Raw genomic sequence first — 26,428 nt, forward strand, 5'->3', positions numbered from 1 at the left:
AAGATTCTGATGCTGGGAGGGATTGCGGGCAGGAGGAGAAGGGGATGACAAAGAATGAGAGAGCTGGATGGCATCACTGACTTGATGGACGTGAGTTTCAGTAAACTCCGGGAGTTGGTGATGGACAGGGAGGCCTGGCGTGCTGCGATTCATGGGGTCGCAAAGAATTGGACACGACTGAGTGACTGAACTGGACTGAATGAATGATGAAGGAAGATGAGATGATGCAGGGTGACATGATGGGATGATGGAATCTGGACATGATGGAGAGTGGAGGTGATGTAGGATTAGATGATGAAGGTTAGAGAAGATGGGATGATAGAAGGAGAGAGGACTGATGGAAGGTGGAAATGATGGAGGGCATTTTGAAAAGACCCTGATGCTGGGAAAGATTGAGGGCAGGAAGAGAAGGGGACAGAGGATGAGATGGTTGGATGGCATCACTGCCTTGATGGACATGAGTTTGGGTAGATTCCGGGAGTTGGTGATGGACAGGGAGGCCTGGTGTACTGCAATTCATGGGGTCACAAAGAGTCAGACACGACTGAGAATGGAAGGCTGTGATGGTGGAAGATGAGATGATGGAGGCGGGAGATGATGGGATAATGGAGATGATGAGATAAAGGAGGTCAGAGATTATGGAGGGTGGATATGATAGATGGTGGAGATAATTATGGATGTGATGATGGAAGTTGGAGATCATGGATGATGGAAGTTGGAGATCATGGAGGGTGGAGATGATGGAGGCTGAAGATGATGGGATGACGGAGGGTGGAAATGTTGGAGGGCGGGGATGAGGCAGGGGGAAGATGTTGGAGGATGAGATGATGCAGGGTGGGCATGATGGGGTGATGGAAGGTGGAGATGATGGAGAGTGAAGATGATGGAATGTGGTGAGGATGGAGGGGGAGAAGATGGAGGTAGACATGATGGGATGACGGAAGGTGGAGATGATGGCATGGTGGAGGGCAGACTGATGGATGGTGGAGATGGTGGAGGGTGGACATGAGGCAGCTGAGATGATGGTGGCTGGAGACTATGGAGGATGGAGATAATGGAGGATGAAAATGATGGATGGTGGAGATGATGGAGGGGGGGATGATGGGATGATGGAAGGTGGAGATGATGAAAGATGGGATGATGGAAGGTGGAGATGATGGAGAGTAGAGATGATGGAAGACGAGATGATGAGATGATGGAGGTTAGAGAAGACAGGATGATGGAAGTTGCAGATGATGATGCTTGCAGGTGGTGTATGTTGCAGATGTTGGAGGGTGGGGATGATTGAGGGTGGAGGTGAGTAATAAAGATTCTCTTTCCGATTAAGTGCATCCCTCTGTAACAGCTGCTAACTCTCTCTTTGTCCTTTTAAGGTTCCTGGGGAGAGCAGATTATTTTGAGCGGTCTACACAGAGCCCTGGAAGTAGTCACATTTGACAAGGCAATAGGACTGTGGAGACATCTGAGTGAGCAGCTGCAAGAAATTAAGAAAGATGGGGAGAAATAGTCTACACCACAGGTCAGCAATTTTTTTCTCTAAAGGAACAGATAGGAAATATTTTAGGCTTTAGAACCTACTAGTAGATTTGAGTCAAATCTACTCAACTCTAATGGATAAAGCAGCCATATACAATACATACACAAATGGGTACGGCTGTGTGCCAATAAAACTTTATTTACAAAAGCAGGCAAAGGGCCCGATCTGTATTAAGGGCCGTGCTGTACTGATCCTTGGGTCTGTGCTGTGCTGTGCTTATTCGCTCAGTTATGTCCAACTCTTTGTGACCCCATGGACTGTAGCCCACCAGGCTCCTCTATCCATGGGATTCTCCAGGCAAGAATACTGGAGTGGGTTGCCATGCCCTCCTCCAGGGGATCTTCCCAACTCAGGAATTGAACCCAGGTCTCCCGCATTGCAGGCGGATTTTTTACTGTCTGAACCACCAGGGAAGCCCAAGAATACTGGAGTGGGTAGCCTATCCCTTCTCTGGGGGAACTTCCCAACCCAGGAATTGAACTGGAGTCTCCTGCATTGCAGGCAGACTCTTTACCAGCTGAGCTACCCAGAAAGCCCCTCCCTGGGTCTACACCACCTTAAAATCACCAAAAGACCGTGTTCAACCTCTGATTTTCAGTTTTCCATTAAAATGTAGACTATATCTCCTTAGAGGGACCTTGAGGTTTTACAAATGGTAAAGGGCAGGGGTTCAGATTCAAAGAAATGTCTGAGACAGTTTCAGAGGCCACATCTCCCAGTGTGTGTTTGGAAGAGCACAGGACGGAGACATGAAAAAAAGGTGTAGACAGCAGAGGCTGAAAATGAGCTATTCTAAAAGCAACCCTTTGAGTCTCCCAGACATCTGGAACTCAGCCCTGGGATGTTCAACTCACCTGCATGCTGAGAGGAAGCTGGTTTGAAGGATAAAAAAAAATAAAGAGCAGATAGGAGGGAGCCATGCCCATCACAGATATCTAGGGAGAAGAGATGCACCCCCAGCTCTGATTGTGCCTCTGAGGTTGTTTTTTTGTTTGTTTAAACACAGCCCTCAGTACAGATCCAGCCCTCTGCCTGCTTTTGTCAATAAAGTTTTATTGGCACATAGCCATGCCCACTTGTGTATGTATTATCTATGGCTGCTTTACCCATTAGCGCTGGGTAGTGAAAGTCACATAAGGTCAAACTCACCATTCTACAGTGAACAAGTCAGTGGCATTTAGGACATCCATGGTGCTGTGCAAGCCCCACCTCAAGCTCTGTATCCACACTGGGCACAGCACTGACCCAACACACACGTGACGGGCAGGAGCAGGGGACCCTGGCCGGCTCAAGGAGCCAGGCAGATGCTTGCAGCTGCACGGATCCTGGATGAAGGCCCGCCCACCCATGTGGGGTCAGCACCCAGGCACGTCCTGCAGCAGGATGCCCCACGGGGGTTGGGCATCGGGGGAGCCCCGGCTCACCTGGCCACAGAGGGATAGTACAGCATCAGGGCACCCTCCACGCTCAGCAGGGCGGCCAGGCCCCAGGTCATCAGGTGATACAGCAGGATTGTGCTGGGGGAGGGAGGATACAGGTCCAGAACCTCAGGTCCAGCACCTGCCCGGCCTCGCTCTCTGCGAGCAGCGGTAAAACACATGCAGAGCAGACTCTCAGCAAACAGCCCCCTGATTGTGCCTCTGAGGTTGTTTTGTTTGTCTATTTGTTTAAACACAGCCCTCAGTACAGATCCGGCCCTCCGCCTGCTTTTGTAAATAAAGTTTTATTGGCACACAGCTGTGCCCACTTGTGTATGTATTGTCTATGGCTGCTTCACCCCTTAGTGCTGAGTAGTGAAAGTCACGTAACATCAAAGTCACCATTCTACAGTGAACAACTCAGCAGCATTTAGGACATCCACAGTGCCATGCAAGCCCCACCTCAGGCCAGTTTCAAAACATGTTCATCCCCCTAAAAGGACACCCACACCCATTCGGGGGTCTCTCCCCATCACGCCTGCACCCCCAGCCCCTGGCAACCACTCAGCTACCACCTCTCTCTATGGATTCGCCTATTCTGGACATTTCACCCAAGTGGAAGTGTAAAAAGTGTGGCCTTCTGTGTCTGGTTTGTTTCCCTTAACCTAAGGCTTCCAGGGTCCGTCTAGGCAAAGCTATGGTGTTTCCAATAGTTATGTATAGATGTGAGAGTCGGACTATAAAGAAAGCTGAGTGCTGAAGAATTGATGCTTTGGAACTGTGGCACTGGAGAAGACTCTTGGCAGTCCCTTGGACTGCAAGCAGAACCAACCAGTCCATCCTAAAGGAAATCAGTCCTGAATATCCTTTGGAAGGACTGATGCTGAAGCTGAAACTCCAATCCTTTGGCCACCTGATGCGAACAGTTGACTCATTAGAAAAGACTCTGATGCTGGGAAAGATTGAGGGCAGGAGGAGAAGGGGACGATAGAGGATAAGATTGCTGGATGGCATCACCGACTCAATGGACATGAGCTTGAGTAAGCTCTGGGAGTTGGTGATGAACAGGGAGGCCTGGCGTGCTGCAGTCCATGGAGTCACAAAGTGTCGGACACGACTGAGCGACTGAATTGAACTGAAGGCTTTCAAGATTGACAGGAGGGACAGACATTTCAGGTGCACAGCAAGAATACCTTGCCGTTTTGATTGTGCCTTCTTCCTTTTGCAAAAATGAGCTGGCATAATTCCTCCTAGGGACCTCGCTCCCCCAGTAGCAAGGGGTTCCCAGCCTCCGTCCTTCCTGAGGTTGTCTCGGTACCTAACGTGCAAGGGCCTTAATGCTCAGTCCAAACCACAAGGAAGGTCTCTGAGAAATGGGTGGCCATCTGACATTCCCGGAGAGCAGGGAAACTTCCCATCTCTCTCCACTGCCACTCTTGATCATTCCTGGCAGAGTTGATACTCTTACCACCCCCATCCTTACATCCTTAACCATCCCCATCCTTCATCTCTGTACACCCACACACGCCACCCTGTCCCCCCGAAGGAGCAGAGGCAGTAAGCCTTGCAGGTGATCCAGAGAGGTTCAGAAACTTGCCAACAGTCACTCAGTGACTGAGGTGCGTGAGTGAGGGAACCTCCTGGGGCCAAGGCACTAACCACTATGTCATTCCTCCTAGATAGCCCCCTCTCCAGCTCCAGAATTCTTGGGCTCTGTACTTAGCATAACACATCCATACATACTTCTTAGAACTTCTTCCTATACCTTTAGATACCATCAGAATCATGCCAACCCTTTTTTAGTATCTGTCCAGTTCCAAATATGAAATTTACTGAATTACTTATTTCCACGGTTTTAAAATCCTCAGTTTTGGGGGGAAGGGGCACCTGGAAAATATTTTGCTATTTTTTCTTTATATATATGTATATATAGTTGACTTAGAATGTTTCAGGTGCCCAGCAAGAATACCTTGCTGTTTTGATTGTGCCTTCTGCCTTTTATACAAAAACGAGGTGGCATTAGATGTTTCTTGGTGGAGTGCCCACTGAGAGGTTCTGACGGACTGTGTCTCAGTTCAGTTCAGTCGCTCAGTCATGTGCAACTCTGTGATTCCATGGACTGCAACATGCCAGGCCTCCCTGTCCATCACCAACTCCTGGAGTTGACTCAAACTCATGTCCTTTCAGTCAGTGATGCCATCCAACCATCTCATCGTCTGTCATCCCCTTCTCCTCCTGCCCTCAATCTTTTCCAGCATCAGAGTCTTTTCCAATGAGTCAGTTGTTCACATCAGGTGCCCAAAGGATTGGAGTTTCAGCTTCAACATCAGTTCTTCCAATGAATATTCAGGACTGATCTCCTTTAGGATGGACTGGTTGGATCTCCCTGAGGTCCAAGGGACTCTCAGGAGTCTTCTCCAAGACCACAGTTCAAAAGCATCAATTCCTTGGCACTCAGCTTTCTTTATAGTCCAACTCCCACATCCATACATGACTACTGGGAAAACCATAGCCTTGATTAGATAGACCTTTGTTGGCAAAGTAACGTCTTTGCTTTTTAATGTGCTATCTAGGTTGGTCCTAACTTTTCTCCTGAGAAGTAAGTGTCTTTTAATTTCATGGCTGCAGTCACCATCTGTGGTGATTTTGGAGCCCCCCCAAAAAGAATGTCTGCCACTGTTTCCACTGTTTCCCCATCTATTTCCCATAAAGTGATGGGACCGGATGCCATGATCTGTTTTCTGAATGTTGAGCTTTAAGCCAACTTTTTTGCTCTCCTCTTTCACTTTCCGTGTCTACCCTACAGAAATAAGAGTGCTCGTGGCCTCTCCAACCTTCCCCTTGGGCAATGAGCTAGGGCAGAAGACCCCGGCCGCTCGCCCTGCATACCTCTGTCCAGCCGACCTCTGGATCACCAGGTAGGCATCCAGCGCGTAGCAGAACAACCACCAGAAGCAGGCGCTGTACAGCAGCTGGATCCAGAGCTATAATCAGAAGAACAGCATCCCAGCCCCAGGGTGCAGGCTAAGGGTGGCCCCGCCCCACCCCTGATGTCATCCCAGCCCCTGGGGGCGGGCTCCAGGTGGCCCTGCCTCCTCCCCTGACGTCATCACGTGTCCCTGAAAGCCCTCCGCAGACACGTGGCCACCCTTGGAAGCCCAGGCTGGGATGTGGCCTTGGCTCCCCCGTCTGCTCAGCTGGACTGGTCCAGCTAGCCCTGCCTGGTGCTCACACATGTAGGCAGAGAGATGAAGAGCTCAGAGACGGAAGGCCTGGCCTGGCACTTTGAAACAGACACCCTTCTGCTGAGGATGAAAGAAGAGGATGCGCAGGAAGGACCTTCCCAGGAGAAGCAAGGCAGGGACGTGCTGCAATGCTAAGTCCTTTCCATGGTGTCTGTCTCTTTGCGACCCCATGGACTGTAGCCCCCCAGGGTCCTCTGTTCGTGGGATTCTCCAGGCAAAATTACTGGAGTGGGTTGCCATTTCCTCCTCCAGGGGATCTTCCCAACCCAGGGATCGAACCCCCATCTCCTGCATTAGCAGGCAGGTTCTTCACCTGTGAGTCACCTGGGAAGCTCCAGAGACCCCCTGGAGGGTTTGTTAAATCACAAACAGGCCTTCCACCGGGTCCCTGGTCAGTGGGGTAAGGGTGGGGGTCTCTGAGCTTTTCTAAAAACTGCACTGGGTTGGTGGGAAGGTCAGGACCATACTTTGAGGACTCAGTGTAACAGAGGGGAGTGAAGGGGTGGGGAGGGGGGGCCAGGGGAGCCACACTTACTGCACTCCCCATGCAGAAGACGGCTGGCCACACATCTGTCCTGTTCACGGCGGAGATGTCATCCACGAAACTCGGAAACCCTAACCACACCGCAGATCGGACCACGATACCTAAGGGACAACCAGGTGATAACGCTTTCTTTGTATCTGCTCCTGACTCAGACCTAAAGGGGACCTGGTGACTGTAAAAATGATGGATGGACAAATGGACACATGGACAGGTAAAAGGATGGATGGATAGGAGATAGGGAGGGAGAGAGAAAGATGTGAGGGAGGCAGAGATGATGGGTGCAGGGGAGACAGGGGGAAGAAAAAAGACTCAGAAGATAAGGATTATGGTTGCAGGCAATCCCAGGCGCTTTGATTTCCACTTCCACTGACATCAGCTACAGTCACGTTCCTTACTTTGCTTGTTCGTTTATCTGCCTCTAAGAAGCAACTGTTTCTTGGCTGTGTTTTTAGTGTCCAGCTTAACTAGTCCTCGTGTGGAAAAAAAAAAAAAAAAAAAAAAACGACTGAAAAGAAGCACATTCTTTCTTTTTTAATTTTTTTTTAAAGGATGTATTGGTTTATTTTATTGATTTGTCTTTGTTGCTGCTAACAGGACTTTCTCCAGGTGCAGCGAGCAGGGGCACTACTCTTGGGCTTCTCGTCTCTGTGGCTTCCCTTGTTGTGGAGAACCAGCTCCAGGGCACCTGGGCTCCAGTAGTTTCATCACCTGGGCTCAGCAGTCATGGCTCGTGGGCTTAGTAGTTGTGGGGCATGAGCTTAGTCGCTCCATGCCATGTGCGATCTTCCCCGACCAGGGATGGAACTCACGTGCCCTGCATTGCAAGGTGGATTCTCAACCACCAGACCACCAGCGAAGTCCCGAAAAAGCTTATTCTGAAGTTGTGGACGAGAGCTCTTCCGTTCTTTTTAAAAATAAAAAATAAAAATGAAGATTTTCACAAGTTAGCTCTTGGTAATCTACTTCTGACATTTATTATTTGTGAGTTTTCCTTGCTCTTAGATCCAGATATCTAATTTGCCTATAATCAGTATCCACACTCGAGGGTTGTGAGGTTTGTGATAACGTCTGTTTGAGTGTACACTGTACATAATGCTCAAGGGGAAATGAACAGTACAGACTTGGATACTAGCATGATGTGTATAGTTGGCATACAAACATATACTTCAAATTAGGCAACCAAATATACACTGTCCTACACCACCAAAGGGAATTATGCACACTCAAATCCTAAAGATGTCGCCTCTCATTCTTAAGCGCAAATAACAAGAATAATGTTTTATTTGAATCAGTGCTTTGTTGTTTTCACTATAGAGATCTGCTTTGAGCTCAGTAAACACCATATGATTATATTTTTGCATGTATATGAGGTGATGGGTGTTTAGGAAACATTTTGTGGTAAATGTGAATCATTGTCCTGGATATCTAAATGTTTCCCAGTGCTGTATGTCAGTGAAGTCTCAGTAAAACTGGGGTGGGACTTCCCTGGTGGTCTAGTGGCTAGGATTCTGTGCTTTCACCCCCATGGCCCAGGTTCAATCGCTGGTCAGGGAATTGGGGTCCCACAAGCTGTGCAATTTGTCCGGGGAGGGGGGGGAAGATTTAAAAAAATCCTGGGGCGGGGGGAACCACACTCCATGCGATAGCATCTGTATTTCTTTCTGTCTTTATTTTGGCTGTACGTCGTCTTCACAGGCTTTCTCTAGTTTCAGAGAGGGGGGCTACTCTTCACTGTGGTATGTGGACTTCTCACCACCGGGGCATCTCTAGGAGCGCAGGCTCTAGGTGGGTCGTGGGCTTCAGAAGTTGTGGACCCCAGTCTCTACACCATAGGCTCAGCAATTGTGGCTCACAGACTCTGGAGTATGCAGGAGCCTCCCGGACCGGGGATCGAACCTGCATCCTCTGCATTGGCAGGCGGGTCCTTTACCACTGGACCACCAGGGATGCCTTGGCATCTGTGCTTGTTATTTTTCAGCGAGGAGGTCTGGACACCTCCCGCCTTGCCCTGACTCCTGCTTCTGTTCATTTGCCCACAGTGCCATGTACCTTCCTTCGAAAGGTGAAAGGATGTACCAATCTTACCAATCTTACTTCCTGACCCCTCAAAAGATATCTATCTCTAGATATTCAAGTTACTGAAACTATTAAGATGCTTCCCCCAAATGCTTCAGCAGAATCAGGGAGAAAGCCAATTTTTAAAAATGTAATTATCCTGCACCACACTCGCTTTGTCGCTAACAGAAAGAGATGTATTCCTTCCTGTCTTACTCCAGTCTGAAAAAGTGACTACAAGTTCCATGGCATGTGTCTGGAGTCAAGATTCTTGAGCGTCTCCAAGCACAAAACAGCAAGAGAAACAGGGGAGCCAACCCCTGGGACACATCCACCAGGTATCTGGTCAAGGTGGGCTAGAAGCTGCTGCTACACCCTCAGGACACGAGGTGGAAGCCATTCAAATACCATCAGAGCCTCTCCTTCACGAGCAGATGATTCCAACATGGCCAGCACCCGTCAGCACTCACAGAACATCGACGCCCTTTGGATCCTGATTTGAACAAACTGAAAACCGGCGTGTACGACATCCCTGAACATGTAGTGGTGACGTGAAGGAAATGGTTTTCCTTATTTTTTAGGTGGTAGTGATATCAGTGTGATATATATATATATATATATATATATAATTACATATTATAATATGATACTGTATTAAATATACACTTAATATAACATATTGGGCTTCCCTGATGGCTCAGAGGGTAAAGTGTCTGCCTGTGATGCAGCAGACCTGGGTTTGATCCCTGAAGAAGAAAATGGAAACCCACTCCAGTACACTTGCCTGGAAAATTCCATGGATGGAGGAGCCTGGTAGGCTACAGTTCATGGGGTTGCAAAGAGTTGCACATGACTGAGTGATTTCACTTCACTAATATAACATATTAAATATATTATATATTTTAATATAGAAAATATTGTAACATACAATATATGGCTTCCCTGGTGGCTCAGATAGTAAAGAATCCTTCTGCAATGTGGGAGACCCAGGTTTGATCCCTGGGTTGGGAAGATCCCTGGAGAAGGGAATGGCAACCCACTCCAGTATTATTGCATGGAGAATCCCATGGACAGAGGAGCCTGGCGGGCTACAGTCCATGGGCTGCAAAGAGTCAGACATGAGCGAGTGACTAACACACTCACACATGTAGTATACAGTATGTTACAATAGACATGTTATATAATTATGTATATAGTTATATACATATATATGTGCTGAATACTTCTGCAGATACATCTGAGATTTGTGTGGATGAAACGATATAAATTCTTGGATCTGCTTCAAATTAATTCAATGGGGAGTGGGGTACAGGGATGAAGTATAGAGGAGGCTAGGTGATGAGAACAGGGGGCTTATTCTACAGTCTCTCTACATTTGCATATATTTAATAAAGTCCAAAATAAAAAGTTTAAAAGGTCAGCAGTATTGAGCTTAGAGTTTGTAAAACGTGCCATGCTAGGGTTGAAAGCAGGGGTCAGCAAAGTTTCTGTAATGGGACAAAGAGAAAATAGTTTAGGGTCTGTGGCCCACACTTTATCTATGCAATACCCACTTCTGTCCTCGTGGAGGAACAGGGTGGGTGGGAGATGTTGCCCCAACAGTGCACAAGTGCAGGGCACGGCTGTATCCCCATCAGACTCCACTTACGGATGCTGACATTCACATTTCACAGAATGCTTGCATGTCTGAAATACCATTGTTCTGTAGATTTTCTTAAAAGTATTTATTTACTTGGCTGGGCCGGGTCTTAGCTGCGGCATGTGAGATTTGTTCCCTTGACCAGGGATTGAATCTGGGTCTCCTGCATTGGGAGTGCAGAGTTTGAGTCACTGGACCACCAGGGAAGCCCCTGTTCTGTAGATTTTTAAGCTTTGAGTGTTAAGTCAGCTTTTTCACTCTCCCCTTAGAAAGGGAGAAAGGGAAGTTGCTTAGTTGTGTCCGACTCTCTGTGACCCCATGGACTGTAGCCCACAAGGCTCCTCTGTCCCTGGAATTTTCCAGGCAAGAGTACTGGAGTAGGTTGCCATTTCCTTCTCCAGGGGATCTTCCAGACCCAGGGATCGAACCTGGGTCTCTCACCTTGCAGGCAGATGCTTTACTGTCTGAGCCACCAGGGAAGTCCCTGTAGATTTTTAAAACACACTTTAACGTGTAAAAACATTTTTAACTCATGGGCCGTACATAGAAAAGCAGGCTGGATTTCGCCTAGAGACTACAAGTTTGCACACCTGTGACAGAAAACCCAAACTTAGATAGATACATAGATAAAAAAGGAAATGAAAATTTTATCGTATATATGGAGTTTTCTTCCTGATTCTGCTAAATTGGTTTGGAAACAACTGCATGTGTGCGAGCACAGGCTTGATAATATCAACTCTTAGTCTCTTATTGGTGGAAGGATCATGGAACCATTGTATTTTCTGGGTTTTCCTTCACAACACTGCCTAAAGCTTCCCTAGTATGAGCAGTAAGGAATACACGAAAGTGTTAAAAAAAGAAAAAAAGAAGTCCCTGGAAGCAACTTTTACCCATCTTGTATTGCAGAATCCACTCGTTCTCCTGTAGTGTCCCTGGGTAGCCGCCTCTGGATCAGTCCTCCCATCCGCGGGCCAGGCACTCTCAACCACGCACAAGCAGTACCCGTTCCCCGGGGCGGGCATCCTCATTTGCACACGTAGGGGTCCCCACTCACGGGCCACGGGCCCTAAAACACGCACCACCCGACTGCTGGGCACCCCCACTCATACACAGAGCTCCCCACTTGCGGGCCTCATGCCTTCAACTACGCACAGATGGGTCCCCACCCATGGACGGGGTGCCCTCATCCTTGCACGGAGGGGACCCCACCCACCTGCTGGGCGCCCTCAGCCACTCACAGACGGGTCCCTCACACGCGGGCCTAGCATCCTCACCCGCATATTGAGGGTCCCCGAGTCCCGGAGACCAGGCCTGCTCAATTCTGCAAGGAGTGGTCCCCATCCGCGGTACGTACATCCTGAACCATGCACACGACTCCCGGAACCTTCCCTGCACACGAAGGGTTCCCCAATAGAGGGCCGTGTTCTCTCAGCTCCGAAGAAGGGGGTCCCCACTCTTGGGCCCCGCGGCCTCCACTGGGCATGGAGGGGTTCCCACCGAGGGCCGTCTGCCCTCATTCGCGTAAGGAGAGGTCCCCATTCGCTGGCCGCGCCCTCAACGGCACACGGAGGAGCCCTGACCCGAGGTGCGCGTGCCCTGAAACATGCACAGACAGCTCCCTGCTCGCGGGCCAGGTGTCCCCAACCGCGCACGCAGTAGTCCCTGCCACTGGGCTGTGCGCCCTTAACTGCAGACAGAGGCGTCCCCACTCGCGAGCAGCGCACTCTCAAGCACACACGGAGGTATCCCCACTAGAGGGCCGCGGGCCTCAGCTGGGCATGGAGGGATCCTGACACGTACTATCCTTTCCACGCGCGCCCTGGAAAACGCACAGACGGGTCCCAACTCGTGACCCGATGTCCTCACCTGCACACGAAAGGCTTCCCACCCACGGGCCGTGTGCCTTCAACCGCGCATGCAGTGGTCCCCACCACAAGGCTGTGTGCCTTCAACCATTCACCCAGTGGTTCCCACTCGCAGGCCGTGAGCCCACAAGCACACAGAGAGGGTTCCCACTCACGGGCCACACACCATCAACCATGCACGGATGGGTCCTCAAGGCTGTAGGCGCGCCCTCAACTGCACACCAAGGGTTCCCCACCTGTGGGCAGTGTGCCCTCAACCCCGCATGGAGTGGTCCTCACCACAAGGCTGTGCACCCTCCATGCCCATGAAGGGCCCAGTCATGGGACGCGCGGCTCTACGGTGAGGACCCCTCCGTGTGAGGGTGAGGACGCCTGGCCCGCGAGTAGGGACCCATCTGTGCGTTTCCTAGGGTGCACGCACCGCGGGTGCGGACCCCTCCGTGTCCAGTTGAGGGCCCGCGGCCAGCGAGTGGGGATCTTTCTGTGTGTGCTTGAAGGCAAGCTGTCCACGAGTGGGAACCCCTTCGTGTGCAGTGAGAGGTCCCCACTTGCAGACCCCTGGGCCGTGTGTCTTCAACCGCTCATACAGTGGTTTCCACCCGCGGTCCATGCGCCCTCAACTATGCACGGAGCGGTCCCCACTCGCGTGCAGCGCACCCTCAAGCACACACGGAATGGGCCTCATGAGCTGGGCGTCCTCACCGCACATGGAGGGGATCCCACCAGCTGGCCGTGCGCATTCAACTGCATCCAGAGGGGTCCCCACTCCTGGGCCCTCAACTGGGCATGGAAGGATCCCCACCACAGTATGCGCGCCCTCAACTGTGCACCAAGGACCCCACCCGTGGGCCATGCACCCTCAACCACGCACGGAGTGGTAGTCCTCACCACAAGGCTGTGTGCCCTCAACTCCCATGAAGGGCGTCCCCACTCGCGGGCCGTGCGCTCTAAATTGGGCACAGAGAGGTCCCCACTCGTGGGCCATGAGCTTTCAAATGGGCATGGAGGGGTTCCCACCCCGGGCCGTGTGCTTTCAGCTGCGCACACAGTGGTCCCCACCTGCGGGCCGTGCACCCTCAACTGCACACGGAGGGGTCCCCACTCGCGGACAGCGTGCCTTCAAGCACACACGGAAAGATCCCCACTCGCCCTCAACTGGGCACGGAGAGGTCCGCACCTGTGGTGCGTGCGCCCCAGGAAACGCACAGACGGGTCCCTACTCGCGGGCCAGGCGTCCTCACCCTCACACGGAGGGGTCCTCACCGTAGAGCCGCGCGTCCTCAACCGCGCAGGCAGTGGTCCCCACCTACGACGGGCCGTGCGCCCTCAACTCCCACGAAGGAGTCCCCAGTGGCGGGCCGCACCCCGTCAACCTCGCACAGAGGCCCACCCGGGGGGCTCTCAACCGCGCACGTAGGCGCGCCCTGAAAAAATGCACAGACGTGTCTACTTGGGGGCCGGGCGTCCTCACCCACAAACTGAGGGAGCCCTACTCGCGGGCCGCGCGCGCTCAACTGCGCACGGAGGGGTCCCCACCTTTGAGCTGCACGCCCTCAACAGCGCACTCAGTGGTCCCCACCTACGACGGGCCGTGCGCCCACAGCTCCCACGAAGGGGTCCCCACTGGCGGGCCGCACCCCGTCAACCTCCCACAGAGGACCACCCGTGGGCCGCGGGCTCTCAACCGCGCACCTAGGCGCGCCCTGAAAAAACGCACAGACTCGCCCCTACTTAGGAGCCCAACGTCTTCACCCACAGGCTGCACGCACTCAACTGCGCGCGGAGAGGTCTCCGCGCGGGCCCTGAACCACGCACGGAAGGGTCCCCGGCCGTGCGCCCTCACCTCCCAAGAAGAGGTCCGCACTCGCGGACCCGGCGCCCTCACTCGCACACTGACGGGTTCCCCACCCCCACACCAAGCCCGCGCGGATCGCGCGCTAACCCAAGCAGCCGAGCAGGTCGCAAGCGGTGGCGGCGCGCACAATGCGCACGGAGGCGGGGCCGCGGGCTGAGGTCGTTGGCGAGGCCGAGGCGATTCCGGGGCCCGCCGGCAGGCGCCCGGGCCGCAGCTGCAGGAGGCCGAGCGCCAGGCGGAGCGCGCCGCTGCCCAGGCACAGCGCGTGGAAGGCCCGCGGCTGGAAGCCCAGCGCGAGCTGCGTGGCGGCGTCCCGCGTGGGGCAGCAGAAGGTGCCCAGTCGCGGAGAGGCCATGGGTCGTGCTGGGGACGCGCGCGGCTCGGGCCTGCCTGCCGGCCTGAGTCATGTGCTTGGCGCGGGGGCCGCGGGGAGGGGGCGTCATGTGCCCTGGGCCTCCCCGCAGCCCCCGCCCGATCCCCGCCCCGCGCTGGCAGAAGAGGCGCCAGGCTCGGTGAGGGCAGCGCGGAACGCCACGAGGCCTCACGAGGGTGATGCTTGGTAGCGAGGAGGAGGGGTGGGGGCAGAGAGCTCAGGGGCGGGGAAGTCCGCTCTCTCGCCCGTCAGCAGGCCTTCCCGGGGGGCGGGGGAGGTTAATTACCCAGAACCCGGAGCCCTCAACAGTGCTGTCTCATCTTAACTCATCTCGCCCAGAAAGCACGCGCTCTTGCCAGGTCTGAGCAGTCTGAGTCTCTGACATCCTTCCTTTTGATCCGTTGTCAGTACATAAACAGTGACCCTGCCGTGATTAGCATGAAAATACTTTTCTATGGTCCCTCTCCACAACGGATATCACCCCACAGAGCTAGGACTTTCGCTTGAAATCAACAAACCTTTGAAGAAAGGGGAAACTCTTTTGCCAAGCTGGACACACACACACACACACACACACACACACAGTTTTGCACCTTCAGATCCGCTCCATTTTTACTCAGCTCAATAATGTAGGGTTAGATTTTTGACATTGTATATTAGCTTTCAAGAGTAACTCTCTTTAGGAAAAAAAAAAAGTTTAAGTTTATTCAGATTTTCTTAAAGTATGTTAGTCCCTCATTCGTGTTCGAGTCTTTGCGACCCCGTGGACTGTAGCCCACCAGGTTCCTCTGTCCATGGGACTCTCCAGGCAAAAATACTGGAGTGGGTTGCCATGCCCTCCTCCAGGGGATCTTCTGGACGCAGGGATTGAGCCCAGGTCTCCTTCATTGCAAGTGGATTCTTTACCAAGTTAGCCACCAGGGAAGCCCAACTGCTTTAATTTTTAGAGGAACTGCATTAAACATTGACAATCATGCTGAATTCTATACGCATAAAAGTTTCAAAATTATATTAGTACTATTGGTAATATACTAAGTGGACTTAAAAAAAAAAAACTCTTCAAGTTGAAAATGTAAGAGCCTCATCTAAGTTCTGGCTTTACTAAAAGTGAAAGCGAAAGTCCCTCAGTCGTGGCTGACTCTTTGCGACCCCATGGACTATACCATCCATAGAATTATCTAGGCCAGAATACTGGAGTGGGTAGCCTTTCTCTTCTCCAGGGCATCTTCCCAACCCAGGCATTGGACCCAGGTCTCCCACATTGCAGGCAGATTCTTCACTAATCAAAATTTGAAAAAAAAGAAAAAAAGAAAGAAAGAAGGAAAGAAAGAAAAACACCAGCTCCATCATACTTATCATCAGGAAATTTAACAGGTCCATCTGCAGTCAGGAGCAGTCTTTGACCTCCTCCCAGCAGTAAACATGCCCTCTCAGAATTTTTCCAACCAGAGGTCAGGCGTCCCTATGCTTTTCCGCCACCGTCTCCCACACCAGCGGCTCATCTCCATGTCCACCACCAGCTTTGCAGTTTTAAGTAAGACAGAGTTTGGCCTCAGCTCCTCAGCCTTCCTCTTGGAAAACCCCAGGACTGGGCTTCTGTTGGGGCAGAAGGCAGAGGGGAGGTCACTGCGGGATGGAACCAGGGCCTCTAACCAGGAGCTGCAAGCGCTACCACTTCAGAAAGATCCAGGCTGGCTCGTCTGGAAGCAGGGGCAGCTGCTCTGATAGAAGTCAGAACACACGCTGACGGTGATGAAACCTTAACCACCCTTGGAGAGTACACACTCGCTTGTAAACACAGGACAGACCATCGTAGGACTACTCCCGAGACCCTGATTCCTTCAGAGCGGAGATCTCAGGACCTGTTTGGAACGGCTGATCTTCTATTTCCTTGGTTCCTGGAAACCAGAACATTCTTTTGGAAGATCGTGTTTGGAACGTGCCTTAAAAGATGAAAATGCCGCGTCTGTCCATTTGCCCTGATGCCAAAGATTCGGGGGGTGGATCCGTGCAACCTCGTCACTGCATTTCAGCCTCTGTTTCTGCCCAGTGTCTCCAGAACAGACAAAACTGCTCAAGGTTGCCTACAGAGCTTCTACGAGGATAAAAAAAAGTTTTGCTGTGGGTTACAGCTTGGCATGCAACCTCTTTTCTGCCCCCCACCCCCTACCCCGGGAGAATTCAGTAGCTCTGTAAATATTGCACACAGTGGATGGGTTTTGAACCTGGGCTTAGTGGCTCAGAAGGTAAAGAGTCTACCTGCAATGCAGGAGACCAGGTTTCCATCAGAGGTCAGGACGATCCCCTGGAGAAGGGAACAGCAGCTAGCCACTCCAGGATTCTTGCCTGAAGAATTGCGTGGACAGAGGAGCTGGCGGGCTACAGGACATGGGGTCACAAAGAATCAGACTATGAGTGAGCTACTGAGAGTTAGAAGCCAAAGAGTCTGACTTATGGTTTTTGTGGGGAATTAACCTCACCTGACTTGGCTTCCTGAAGGAAACCCAGTCTATGCTCTGAAAAAACAGCACGAATGGATGGCTTGAGAAATGGGGCCTAAGAGAGTAGTCAGCAGAACATTCAGTGCTGCAGCCATCAGACTAAGTCTTGAGCTCCATCTCTCAGCCTGCAAGGAGACGAGCCCAGGCTGGAAAGGAGAGGGTGGGGTTTGTGTCCAGAGGCGAAGAAGGAACCCAAGCTAACGCAAGTATCCTTATCCGACTGCCTCCCAGTGCAGTGTTGGCTGCACTGGACAACTTCAAGTCTGGCTTAACTGGCACCACCCCATCTTGGTGACTCACCTTTCTACCTCTAGTTTCTGTCCAAGGCAGCAGAAGACATGTGACGTCTCCAAGCTCACAAAGGTCGTAGAGCTGAGACTTCAATCCAGGCAGGTCACTCCCTAAGCTCCAGTGGGGAATAGGAGGTTCAACGCCCCGTCAGTGTGAGTGTCCGCAAAGGGGTCAGACTGACCTAAGCACTCTGTGCAACTCAGCATCTCGAAGCAGCAAGAAGTCCGCTTTTGAGAGGCTGGAGGCAGGTCGCAGGTGGTCTCAGATGCGATGGCATCTGAATGTCACCGCACTTTGAAGAAGTGTGTTTTGGGGGGAGTGTTGTGGTCTGTGCATTGGTTGGAAAAGTTTCCAGAGGTGAGGCAGAATGAGAGGAGAGGAGTTTATCAGAGAGGGAGACGCCTTTAGAACAGGGGGCAAGTCAAGGGAGAGCCAGCCCCTTTGATGGGCTAGCAGCCCATTTTTATAGCCTCAAGACAGAAAATTCCTACTAGAAGGGTGGCATTAGGTGTTTGGTTAGGATGCTATGTGTGTTAAGTTGCTTCACTCATGTCCGACTCTTTCTGTGATCCTCTGGGCTGTAGCCCGCCAGGCTCCTCTGTCCCTGGGATTCTCCAGGCAAGAAGACTGGAGTGGGTTGCCGTGCCCTCCTCCAGGGGATCTTCCCAAACCAGGGATCGAACCTGAGTCTCTTATGTCTCATGCATTGGCAAGCAGTGTGTTTACAAGTGCCAGCTGATAAACCCCTAGGATGCTATCGGGTGGATAAGAGTGGGTATTTTAGCTCATATGGGGTCAGGAAACTGGCCAGTTTAGATCTGGAGGCTCAGGGCAACAGTTGATATAGGACTTGATCAGTTCCAGAGATTTTTATCCTGTGACCTTGGTATAGGGCCCCACAGGGAGGTCTATAGGATGGACACATATCAGTTCAGTTCAGTCGCTCAGTTGTGTCCAACTCTTTGCTACCCCCATGGACTGCAGCATGCCAGGCCTCCCTGTCCATCACCAACTGCCGGAGTTTACTCAAACTCATGTGTCCATTGACACATATACGTACATTACATGTTTCAACCTACATTTAAATGTTATGTTTCTTTCTGTGGCACAGTATGCTAATGTTAAGTTGCTTCAGTCGTGTCCGACTCTGTGCGACCCCATAGACGGCAGCCCACCAGAGTCCTCCATCCACAGGATTCTCCAGGCAAGAATACTAACCACAGACTGTCGCTAATTCCGAAATGACTGCTACACTGCTTACGGAAGCAGCCATGAGCAGGTGATAGGAAATCCACATGACCTCAAGGGCTTGGCTTGTGGCAAGAACTCGTGTTTGCAGATGAGACAGATTTACGTGCAGCTGCTCGCGCACACGGTGGAAACATGTGTCTGATACACAGACCAGACCAACATCTCCATCTCAGAGGGACTGAAAGGCACTCACAGAGAAAGTGTGGGTCAGTCCGCCCTCTGAGGGAGCCCATGGTTTGAACGTGGTGGCTCTTCCCTTCCGGTCTCTGGGTCTCATTGCGATGCCCTTGGTTGAACATCCACAGTGAACCATGAACGTAACCCCGGTCTCTCAAACTAGTGACACTTGAATCTATTAAGGGGTCAGAAAACTTTATTCTGAAGAGAAAAATAAAAGTGAAAGTCGCTCATTCGTGTCCGACTCTTTGCAACCCTGTGGACTATACAGTCCATGGAATTCTCCAGGCCAGAATACCGGAGTGCGTAGCCTTTCCCTTCTCCAGGGTATCTTCCCAACCCGGGGATCAAACCCATGTCTCCTGCATTGCAGGCAGATTCTTTACCAGCTGAGCCACCAGGGAAGTCCTGTTCTGAAGAGGCCAAATAGTACATATTTTAGCCTTTGCGAGCTGCATGGTCTCTGTGGCAGTTACTCACCACTGCCCTGGGAGCCCCAGAGTAGCCACTGGCAGAAGGTAAGTGAATGGATGAGGCATGGTACCAATAAAGCTTTATTTAGAAAAAGAGACAGCCACACGCCACAGGGCATGTGGGATCTTAGTTTCCTGGAGATCTTACATTCTCTGCCAGGGAATCCATGCCCCCTGCAGTGGACGCACAGAGTCTGAACCACTGGACCACCAGGTGAGTCCCAATCTAAAATTATTCTGAAATGTAAGCAACTGTATTGTTTTAAAAGCCAATCACACAAGAGTTCCTGCAGGCTTTCTACAAATCTAATTGTGCAGAGGTAAGGAATGACACGGAGAAGGCAATGGCACCCCACTCCAGTGTTCTTGCCTGGAGAATCCCAGGGACGGAGGAGCCTGGTGGGCCGCTGTCTCTGGGGTCGCACAGAGTCGGACACGACTGAAGCGACTTAGTAGTAGTAGTAAGGAATGACAGCCTATCCAACTTTTAGAAACATGCTATGTGTGCCCAAAAGAAGTCTCTCCGTTGCAGTAAAAATTCCACCATCTTTCAGACAGCGGTCCTCCGTCACTCCCTGTTATTTCTACCTCTAGTCAAATACTTCTACGTTCCTTGAAGGGGTCACATAGACTTAGTTGAAAGAAATGTTTTGGCCAGCGGCCAGTGAAGGAATTTTCAGCATCCAAAGCAGTAGCCCTGGAACACCAAAGAAGCAGAGGCTTCCTTTTCAGCGTCCTGCTTCCTATGAAGCCCTTGCATTATCAGCTTTAAGGATACACAGATGACCTGTCCCTTTTGCTGTCTGTGTGTGTGAGTGCGTGTGTGGCTGTGACTGTACTGGGAGTGAGAAGGCGGAAACAGGATAAACTTTGTGTGTCTGTGCTAAGTCGCGATTCTTCATGACCCCATGGACCGTAGCCCGCCAGGCTCCTCTGTCCATGGGATTCTCCAGGCAGGAATACTGGAGTGGGTTGCCATGCCCTTGAGTTCCCCTGAGCAGTGATCAAAGCTGTGCTCCCTGAGTTGGCAGCATGGAGTCTAAACCACTGGACTACCAGGGAAGTTCCATCTAAGAATCTCCTACAAGTATCTCTATTGGATTTTTTGGCTTCTCAGGTGGCCCAGTGGTAAAGAATCTGTCTGCAGGAGAAGCAGTTTCAATCCCTGGGTCGGTAAGATTGCTTAGAGAAGAAAATGGCAATCCACTCCAGTATTCTTGCCTGGAGAATCTCATGGACAGAGGAGCCTGGCAGGCTACCGTCCATAAGCTCGCAAAGAGTGGGACACAACTTATTGACTGAACATGTACTGTTTTAGTTTCTCCCCTTAAAATGTCCATATGAAACTAGAAAGGCATTTATTGCGTAATCACCCAAGTGATATCATAGCAAAGGAGCAGCAATTTCATTCTGTCTTTGGGCAAAGCAGTACATTTGAAGTTATCTTGCTGAAATCTCACGTGTAGAATCTTTTTTTGCAGCTTCGAAATCGCTTGCCTTGGTTTCCACTAGAACTGCCTTGATAACCCCGGTGTTGCGTTTTCATCCTGCAATTTCATTGGCAGAACTACCCCCAAGTTACAGGCAGGTTGGGTCCCAGAAGGTGCTCAAGATTTGAAAAATCATTCCCAAATGTAATACTAGGGATGAAGGTAAGGGTGCCAGGTGGGTGTCAGAGCTCCTGTGCTCTCAGGAGCCTCAAGCCTGCCCCTTTCCCAGTGCTGTGACCTCCAGACCCTGACCTCAGCTGAGGGTCACTCACGGGGTGGTGATCGTGGCCCAGGCCAGGGGCTACTTCACACATCTTTATCCATTGATCTGGTGATGGACATCTAGGTTGCTTCCATGTCCTGGCTATTCTAAGTAGTGCTGCTATGAACTTTGGTCCATTATCTTTTTGATATATGCCCAGGAATGGGATTGCTGGATCATATGGTAACTCTGTATTCAGTTTTTAAAGGAACCTCCATACTGTTCTCCATAGTAACTGCATCAACTTATATTCCCACCAACAGTGTAGGAGGTTCCGTTTTCCCCACCCCTTCTCCAGCATTTATTATCTACAGACTTTTTAATAATAGCCATTCTGACTGGTGTGATGTGATACCCCAGTGTGGTTTCGATTTGCATTTCCTTTTATTGGTGATGTTGAGCGTCTTTCCATGTGGCCTGTTGGCCATCTGTATGTCTTCTTTGGAGAAATGTCTATCTAGGTCTCCTGCTGGTAGGTATCCCAGATCTTGGAGAAGGCCTGGACAGAGGAGCCTGGTGGGCCACAGCCCGTGGGGTTGCAAAGAGTCGCACACGACTGAGCGACTTGAGACATGCCACATCTTTATGTGACGGCTTCCCTGGGGGGTAGTCCTCCCTTGGCAGAAGTTTGGGGACTAGGCTTCTGCAAGCACCACCTTAGTTCAGCAGATCGTTAACCTGACTCCTGCTCCTCACAAGGGGGACCTGTGGAAATCAGCTGTGGGGCTTTAGCCAGACTTCTTCCAAACTAACTGGCAAAGTCCCCTTCATTCTCCAGGACAGCTATGAATGGTTTCCATTTCTCCAGTAAGCTGACTAAATGTTCCCCAAAGATGACAGGTCCGGATCCTGGAAAACCCATCAACGTTACCTTATTTGGAAAAAAAAGAAAAAGTTCTTTGCAGATGTGATTAAAATAAGGATTTTGAGATGCAGAAGCAATAGTTGATTCTTTAGGTGGGACTTTAGGTCAATCACAAGAAGCACCTATAGCCATATGAAGGTGGAAGAGGGGAGGAACAGAGTCTCCGCTAGTGCCTCCAGACATGTTATGGCCCCACTATGCTGCTGCTGCTGCTGCTGCTAAGTCGCTTCAGTCGTGTCCGACTCTGTGCAACCCCATAGACGGCAGCCCACCAGGCTCCCTCGTCCCTGGGATTCTCTAGGCAAGAACAGTGGAGTGGGTTGCCATTTCCTTCTCCAATGCATGAAAGTGAAAAGTGAAAGTGAAGTCGCTCAGTCGTGCCCAACTCTAGCGACCCCACGGACTGCAGCCCACCAGGCTCCTCTGTCCATGGGATTTCCCAGGCAAGAATCCCGGAGCGGGTTATTCTTTATTGGGCTGCGCCAGCTCTTAGTTGCGGCATGTGGGATCTTGGTTCCCCGACCAGGGATCGAACCTGGGTCCCCTGCACTGGGGGTGCAGAGTGTTAGCCGCTGGACTGCCAGGGAAGTCCCTTCTGCTGACACCCTGATTCCAGACTTCAGACCTCCCGAAGGGAAAGAATAGCTCTTCACTAGCGATGTTATGTTATTACTACAGCCCTCAGAAAGGTAAGACAATATCGGGAAAGCATCTCAGATTCCACCTGCCCGAATGAAACTCATAATTGCCTCCCTTCAAGTGTGCATCTGCCCGAAATTCCCTTCAGGAGCCCCTCAACTCAGATAACGTCAGCCAAAAACCCAGGAAGTTGTCTTTGATGGCCTCCAACCCCTGGGGGTATACAGCAGCCCTAGGAGAGGGGGTGTATGGAGACTCGGGACTGATTCAAAATGAACTCTGAGCTCATGCCCTAGGCTGCCACCAAGTCCTGATGCTTGCAACTTCCTCACAGAGAACAATCCTTTCTTTGCCCCTGGGGTCCCCACCTGAACCATCACCCCACCTCCTCTCAGCCAGCAGCATAATAGCTCAGTCATTCCTTCCAGGATGTGTTTTCAAACCCTTCAGAGGAAAAAAAAAAAAAAGAGGATGAGAAGGAAACACAAGAGGTCTATTTCTTTTTTTTTCTTCTCTACTTGGATTTCTCTGATGCTGAGGAACCTTTTGCATGGAAAAGCCATTTTGCACGTTAATTGTGCCCTCATTGTTTCATGGAAGCTAATGGCGTTTTCTTTAAAGGCAGAGTGAATGTTTCATATTTCTTGCATTCTTTACATTCCTTTGCAAGTCCTCCCTGGTGCTGGACAAGTAAAAAGCCCTCAAGAAATACATGCTCATTGGCTACCTAATTCAAACAAACAAACAAACAAAAAAACATTGAAAAATAACCAATAGCTTTCTAAAAATGTACTTTAAAATACAAAAATGCTTGGGACTTCCCTGGCAGTCATTGGTTAGGACTTGGTGCCAGGTCAGGGAACTACGATCCCAGGAGCCACACCGCCTATTCAAAAAAAGAAATCAATGAAAACTTTTGCAATAGTAATTTCATCTAAGTACTCTTGTCTTTTTTAAGGACTATTGATCTGCATAGTTAGGTATTGCTTTATATACCTGTGTGTGTATATTTTTCTAACCATCATGTATTCGCTGTGTGTGCTGAGTCGCTCAGTGGTGACTGACTCTTTGCGACCCCCATGGACTGTAACCCGCCAGGCTCCTCTGTCCACGGGGATTCTCCAGGGCACAATACTGTAGTGGGTTGCCATGCACTCCTCTGGGGATCTTCCCGACCTAGGAATGGAACCCTCATCTCTTACATCTCCTGCATTGGCAGGCGGGTTCTTTACCACTGGAACCACCTGGGAAACTCACAGAGCTCTCTGGGGTCTCCTTTATAAACTCCTAATCCCATTCTACAAGACCTTTTAGAACTAACACCCAAAAAAGATGTCCTTTTCATTATAGGGGACTGGAATGCAAAAGTAGGAAGTCAAGAAACACCTGGGGTAACAGGCAAGTTTGGCCTTGGAATACAGAATGAAGCAGGGCAAAGGCTAATACAGTTTTGCCAAGAGAGTGCACTGGTCATAGCAAACACCCTCTTCCAACAACACCAGAGAAGACTCTACACATGGACATCACCAGATGGTCAACACCGAAATCAGATTGATTATATTCTTTGCAGCCAAAGATGGAGAAGCTCTATACAGTCAGCAAAAACAAGACCGGGAGCTGACTGTGGCTCAGATCATGAACTCCTTATTGCCAAATTCAGACTTAAATTGAAGAAAGTGGGGAAAACCGCTAGACCATTCAGGTATGACCTAAATAAAATTCCTTGATTATACAGTGGAAGTGAGAAATAGATTTAAGGGACTAGATCTGATAGATAGAGTGCCTGATGAACTATGGACATGGTTCGTGACATTGTACAGGGGACAGGGATCAAGACCATCCCCATAGAAAAGAAATGCAAAAAAGCAAAATTGCTGTCTGGGGAGGCCTTACAAATAGCTCTCAAAAGAAGAGAAGCGAAAAGCAAAGGAGAAAAGGAAAGATATAAGCATCTGAATGCAGAGTTCCAAAGGATAGCAAGGAGAGATAAGAAAGCCTTCCTCAGCGATCAATGCAAAGAAATAGAGGAAAAGAACAGAATGGGAAAGACTAGAGATCTCTTCAAGAAAATTAGAGATACCAAGGGAACATTTCATGCAAAGATGGGCTCGATAAAGGACAGAAATGGTATGGACCTAACAGAAGCAGAAGATATTAAGAAGAGGTGGCAAGAATACACAGAAGAACTTTACAAAAAAGATCTTCACAACCAAGATAATCATGATAGTGTGATCACTCACCTAGAGCCAGACATCCTGGAATGTGAAGTCAAGTGGGTCTTAGAAAGCATCACTACGAACAAAGCTAGTAGACGTGATGGAATTCCAGTTGAGCTATTTCAAATCCTGGAAGATGATGCTGTGAAAGTGCTGCACTCAATATGCCAGCCAATCTGGAAAACTCAGCAGTGGCCACAGGACTGGAAAAGGTCAGTTTTCATTCCAATCCCAAAGAAAGGCAATGCCAAAGAATGCTCAAACTACCGCACAATTGCACTCATCTCACATGCTAGTAAAGTAATGCTCAAAATTCTCCAAGCCAGGCTTCAGCAGTATGTGAACCGTGAACTTCCAGATGTTCAAGCTGGTTTTAGAAAAGGCAGAGGAACCAGAGATCAAATTGCCAATATCCGCTGGATCATGGAAAAAGCAAGAGAGTTCCAGAAAAACATCTATTTCTGCTTTATTGACTATGCCCAAGCCTTTGACTGTGTGGATCACCACAAACTGTGGAAAATTCTGAAAGAGATGGGACCACCTGACCTGCCTCTTGAGAAACCTATATGCAGGTCAGGAAGCAACAGTTAGAACTGGACATGGAACAACAGACTGGTTCCAAATAGGAAAAGGAGTATGTCAAGGCTGTATATTGTCACCTTGCTTATTTAACTTATATGCAGAGAACATCATGAGAAACGCTGGGCTGGAAGAAGCACAAGCTGGAATCAAGATTGCCGGGAAAAATATCAATAACCTCAGATATGCAGATGACACCACCCTTATGGCAGAAAGTGAAGAGGAACTAAAAAGCCTCTTGATGAAAGTGGAAGAGGAGAGTGAAAAAGTTGGCTTAAAGCTCAACATTCAGAAAACTAAGATCATGGCATCTGGTCCCATCACTTCATGGGAAATAGATGGGGAAACAGTGGAAACAGTGTCAGACTTTATTTTTTGGGCTCCAAAATCACTGCAGATGGTGATTGCAGCCATGAAATTAAAAGATGCTTACTCTTTGGAAGGAAAGTTATGACCAACCTAGATAGCATATTCAAAAGCAGAGACATTACTTTGCCAACAAAGGTCCATCTAGTCAAGGCTATGGTTTTTCCAGTGGTCATGTATGGATGTGAGAGTTGGACTGTAAAGAAAGCTGAGCACCGAAGGATTGATGCTTTTTAACTGTGGTGTTGGAGAAGACTCTTGAGAGTCCCTTGGACTGCAAGGAGATCCAACCAGTCCATTCTAAAGGAGATCACTCCTGGGTGTTCTTTGGAAGGACTGATGCTAAAGCTGAAACTCCAATACTTTGGCTACCTCATGCGAAGAGTTGACTCATTGGAAAAGACTCTGATGCTGGGAGGGATTGGGGGAAGGAGGAGAAGGGGAAAACAGAGGATGAGATGGCTGAATGGCATCACCGACTCGATGGACATAAGTTTGGGTGAACTCCGGGAGTTGGTGATGGACAGGGAGGCCTGGCATGCTGCAATTCATGGGGTCGCAAAGAGTTGGACACGACTGAGCGACTGAACTGAACTGATTCCCATTCATGAGGCTCATGACCTGATCACCTCCTAGAGACTCCACCCCTTCATTCTATTTCACGTGGGTCAGGACCCCACATATGAATTTGAGGGGCGCGTACAGGCATTCTCTCTGTTGCCCTGAATGCCTGACTTAACTATACAGAGCCTAAAGCAAAGGGGCCCGTGACATAATTAAAAAAAAA

The 26,428-nt window shown here is 50.2% G+C and overlaps 1 protein-coding gene across 3 annotated transcripts in view; it reads right to left on the reverse strand.

Moving 5' to 3' along the window:
- Positions 1-14,726, reverse strand: part of GPR143 (G protein-coupled receptor 143) — a 30,478-nt gene extending 15,752 nt beyond the window's left edge. Inside the window, exons 1-4 of one of the 3 annotated variants that reach the window (XM_018044005.1) lie at positions 14,246-14,725; positions 6,736-6,845; positions 5,845-5,939; positions 2,962-3,114 (exon numbers count right to left, since the gene is read on the reverse strand). In XM_018044005.1, coding sequence (XP_017899494.1) covers positions 2,962-3,114; positions 5,845-5,939; positions 6,736-6,845; positions 14,246-14,513 — 626 coding nt within the window. In that variant the 5' untranslated portion in view covers positions 14,514-14,725. Of the gene's footprint in view, positions 1-2,961; positions 3,115-5,844; positions 5,940-6,735; positions 6,846-14,245 lie in introns of all 3 variants that reach the window. The other 2 variants (XM_018044006.1, XM_018044007.1) reach the window with 2 other exon arrangements.
- Between the last annotated feature and the right edge of the window lie 11,702 nt (positions 14,727-26,428).

Source organism: Capra hircus, assembly GCF_001704415.2.
Source record: "Capra hircus breed San Clemente chromosome X unlocalized genomic scaffold, ASM170441v1, whole genome shotgun sequence".
In the NCBI taxonomy this organism is placed as follows: domain Eukaryota; kingdom Metazoa; phylum Chordata; class Mammalia; order Artiodactyla; family Bovidae; genus Capra; species Capra hircus.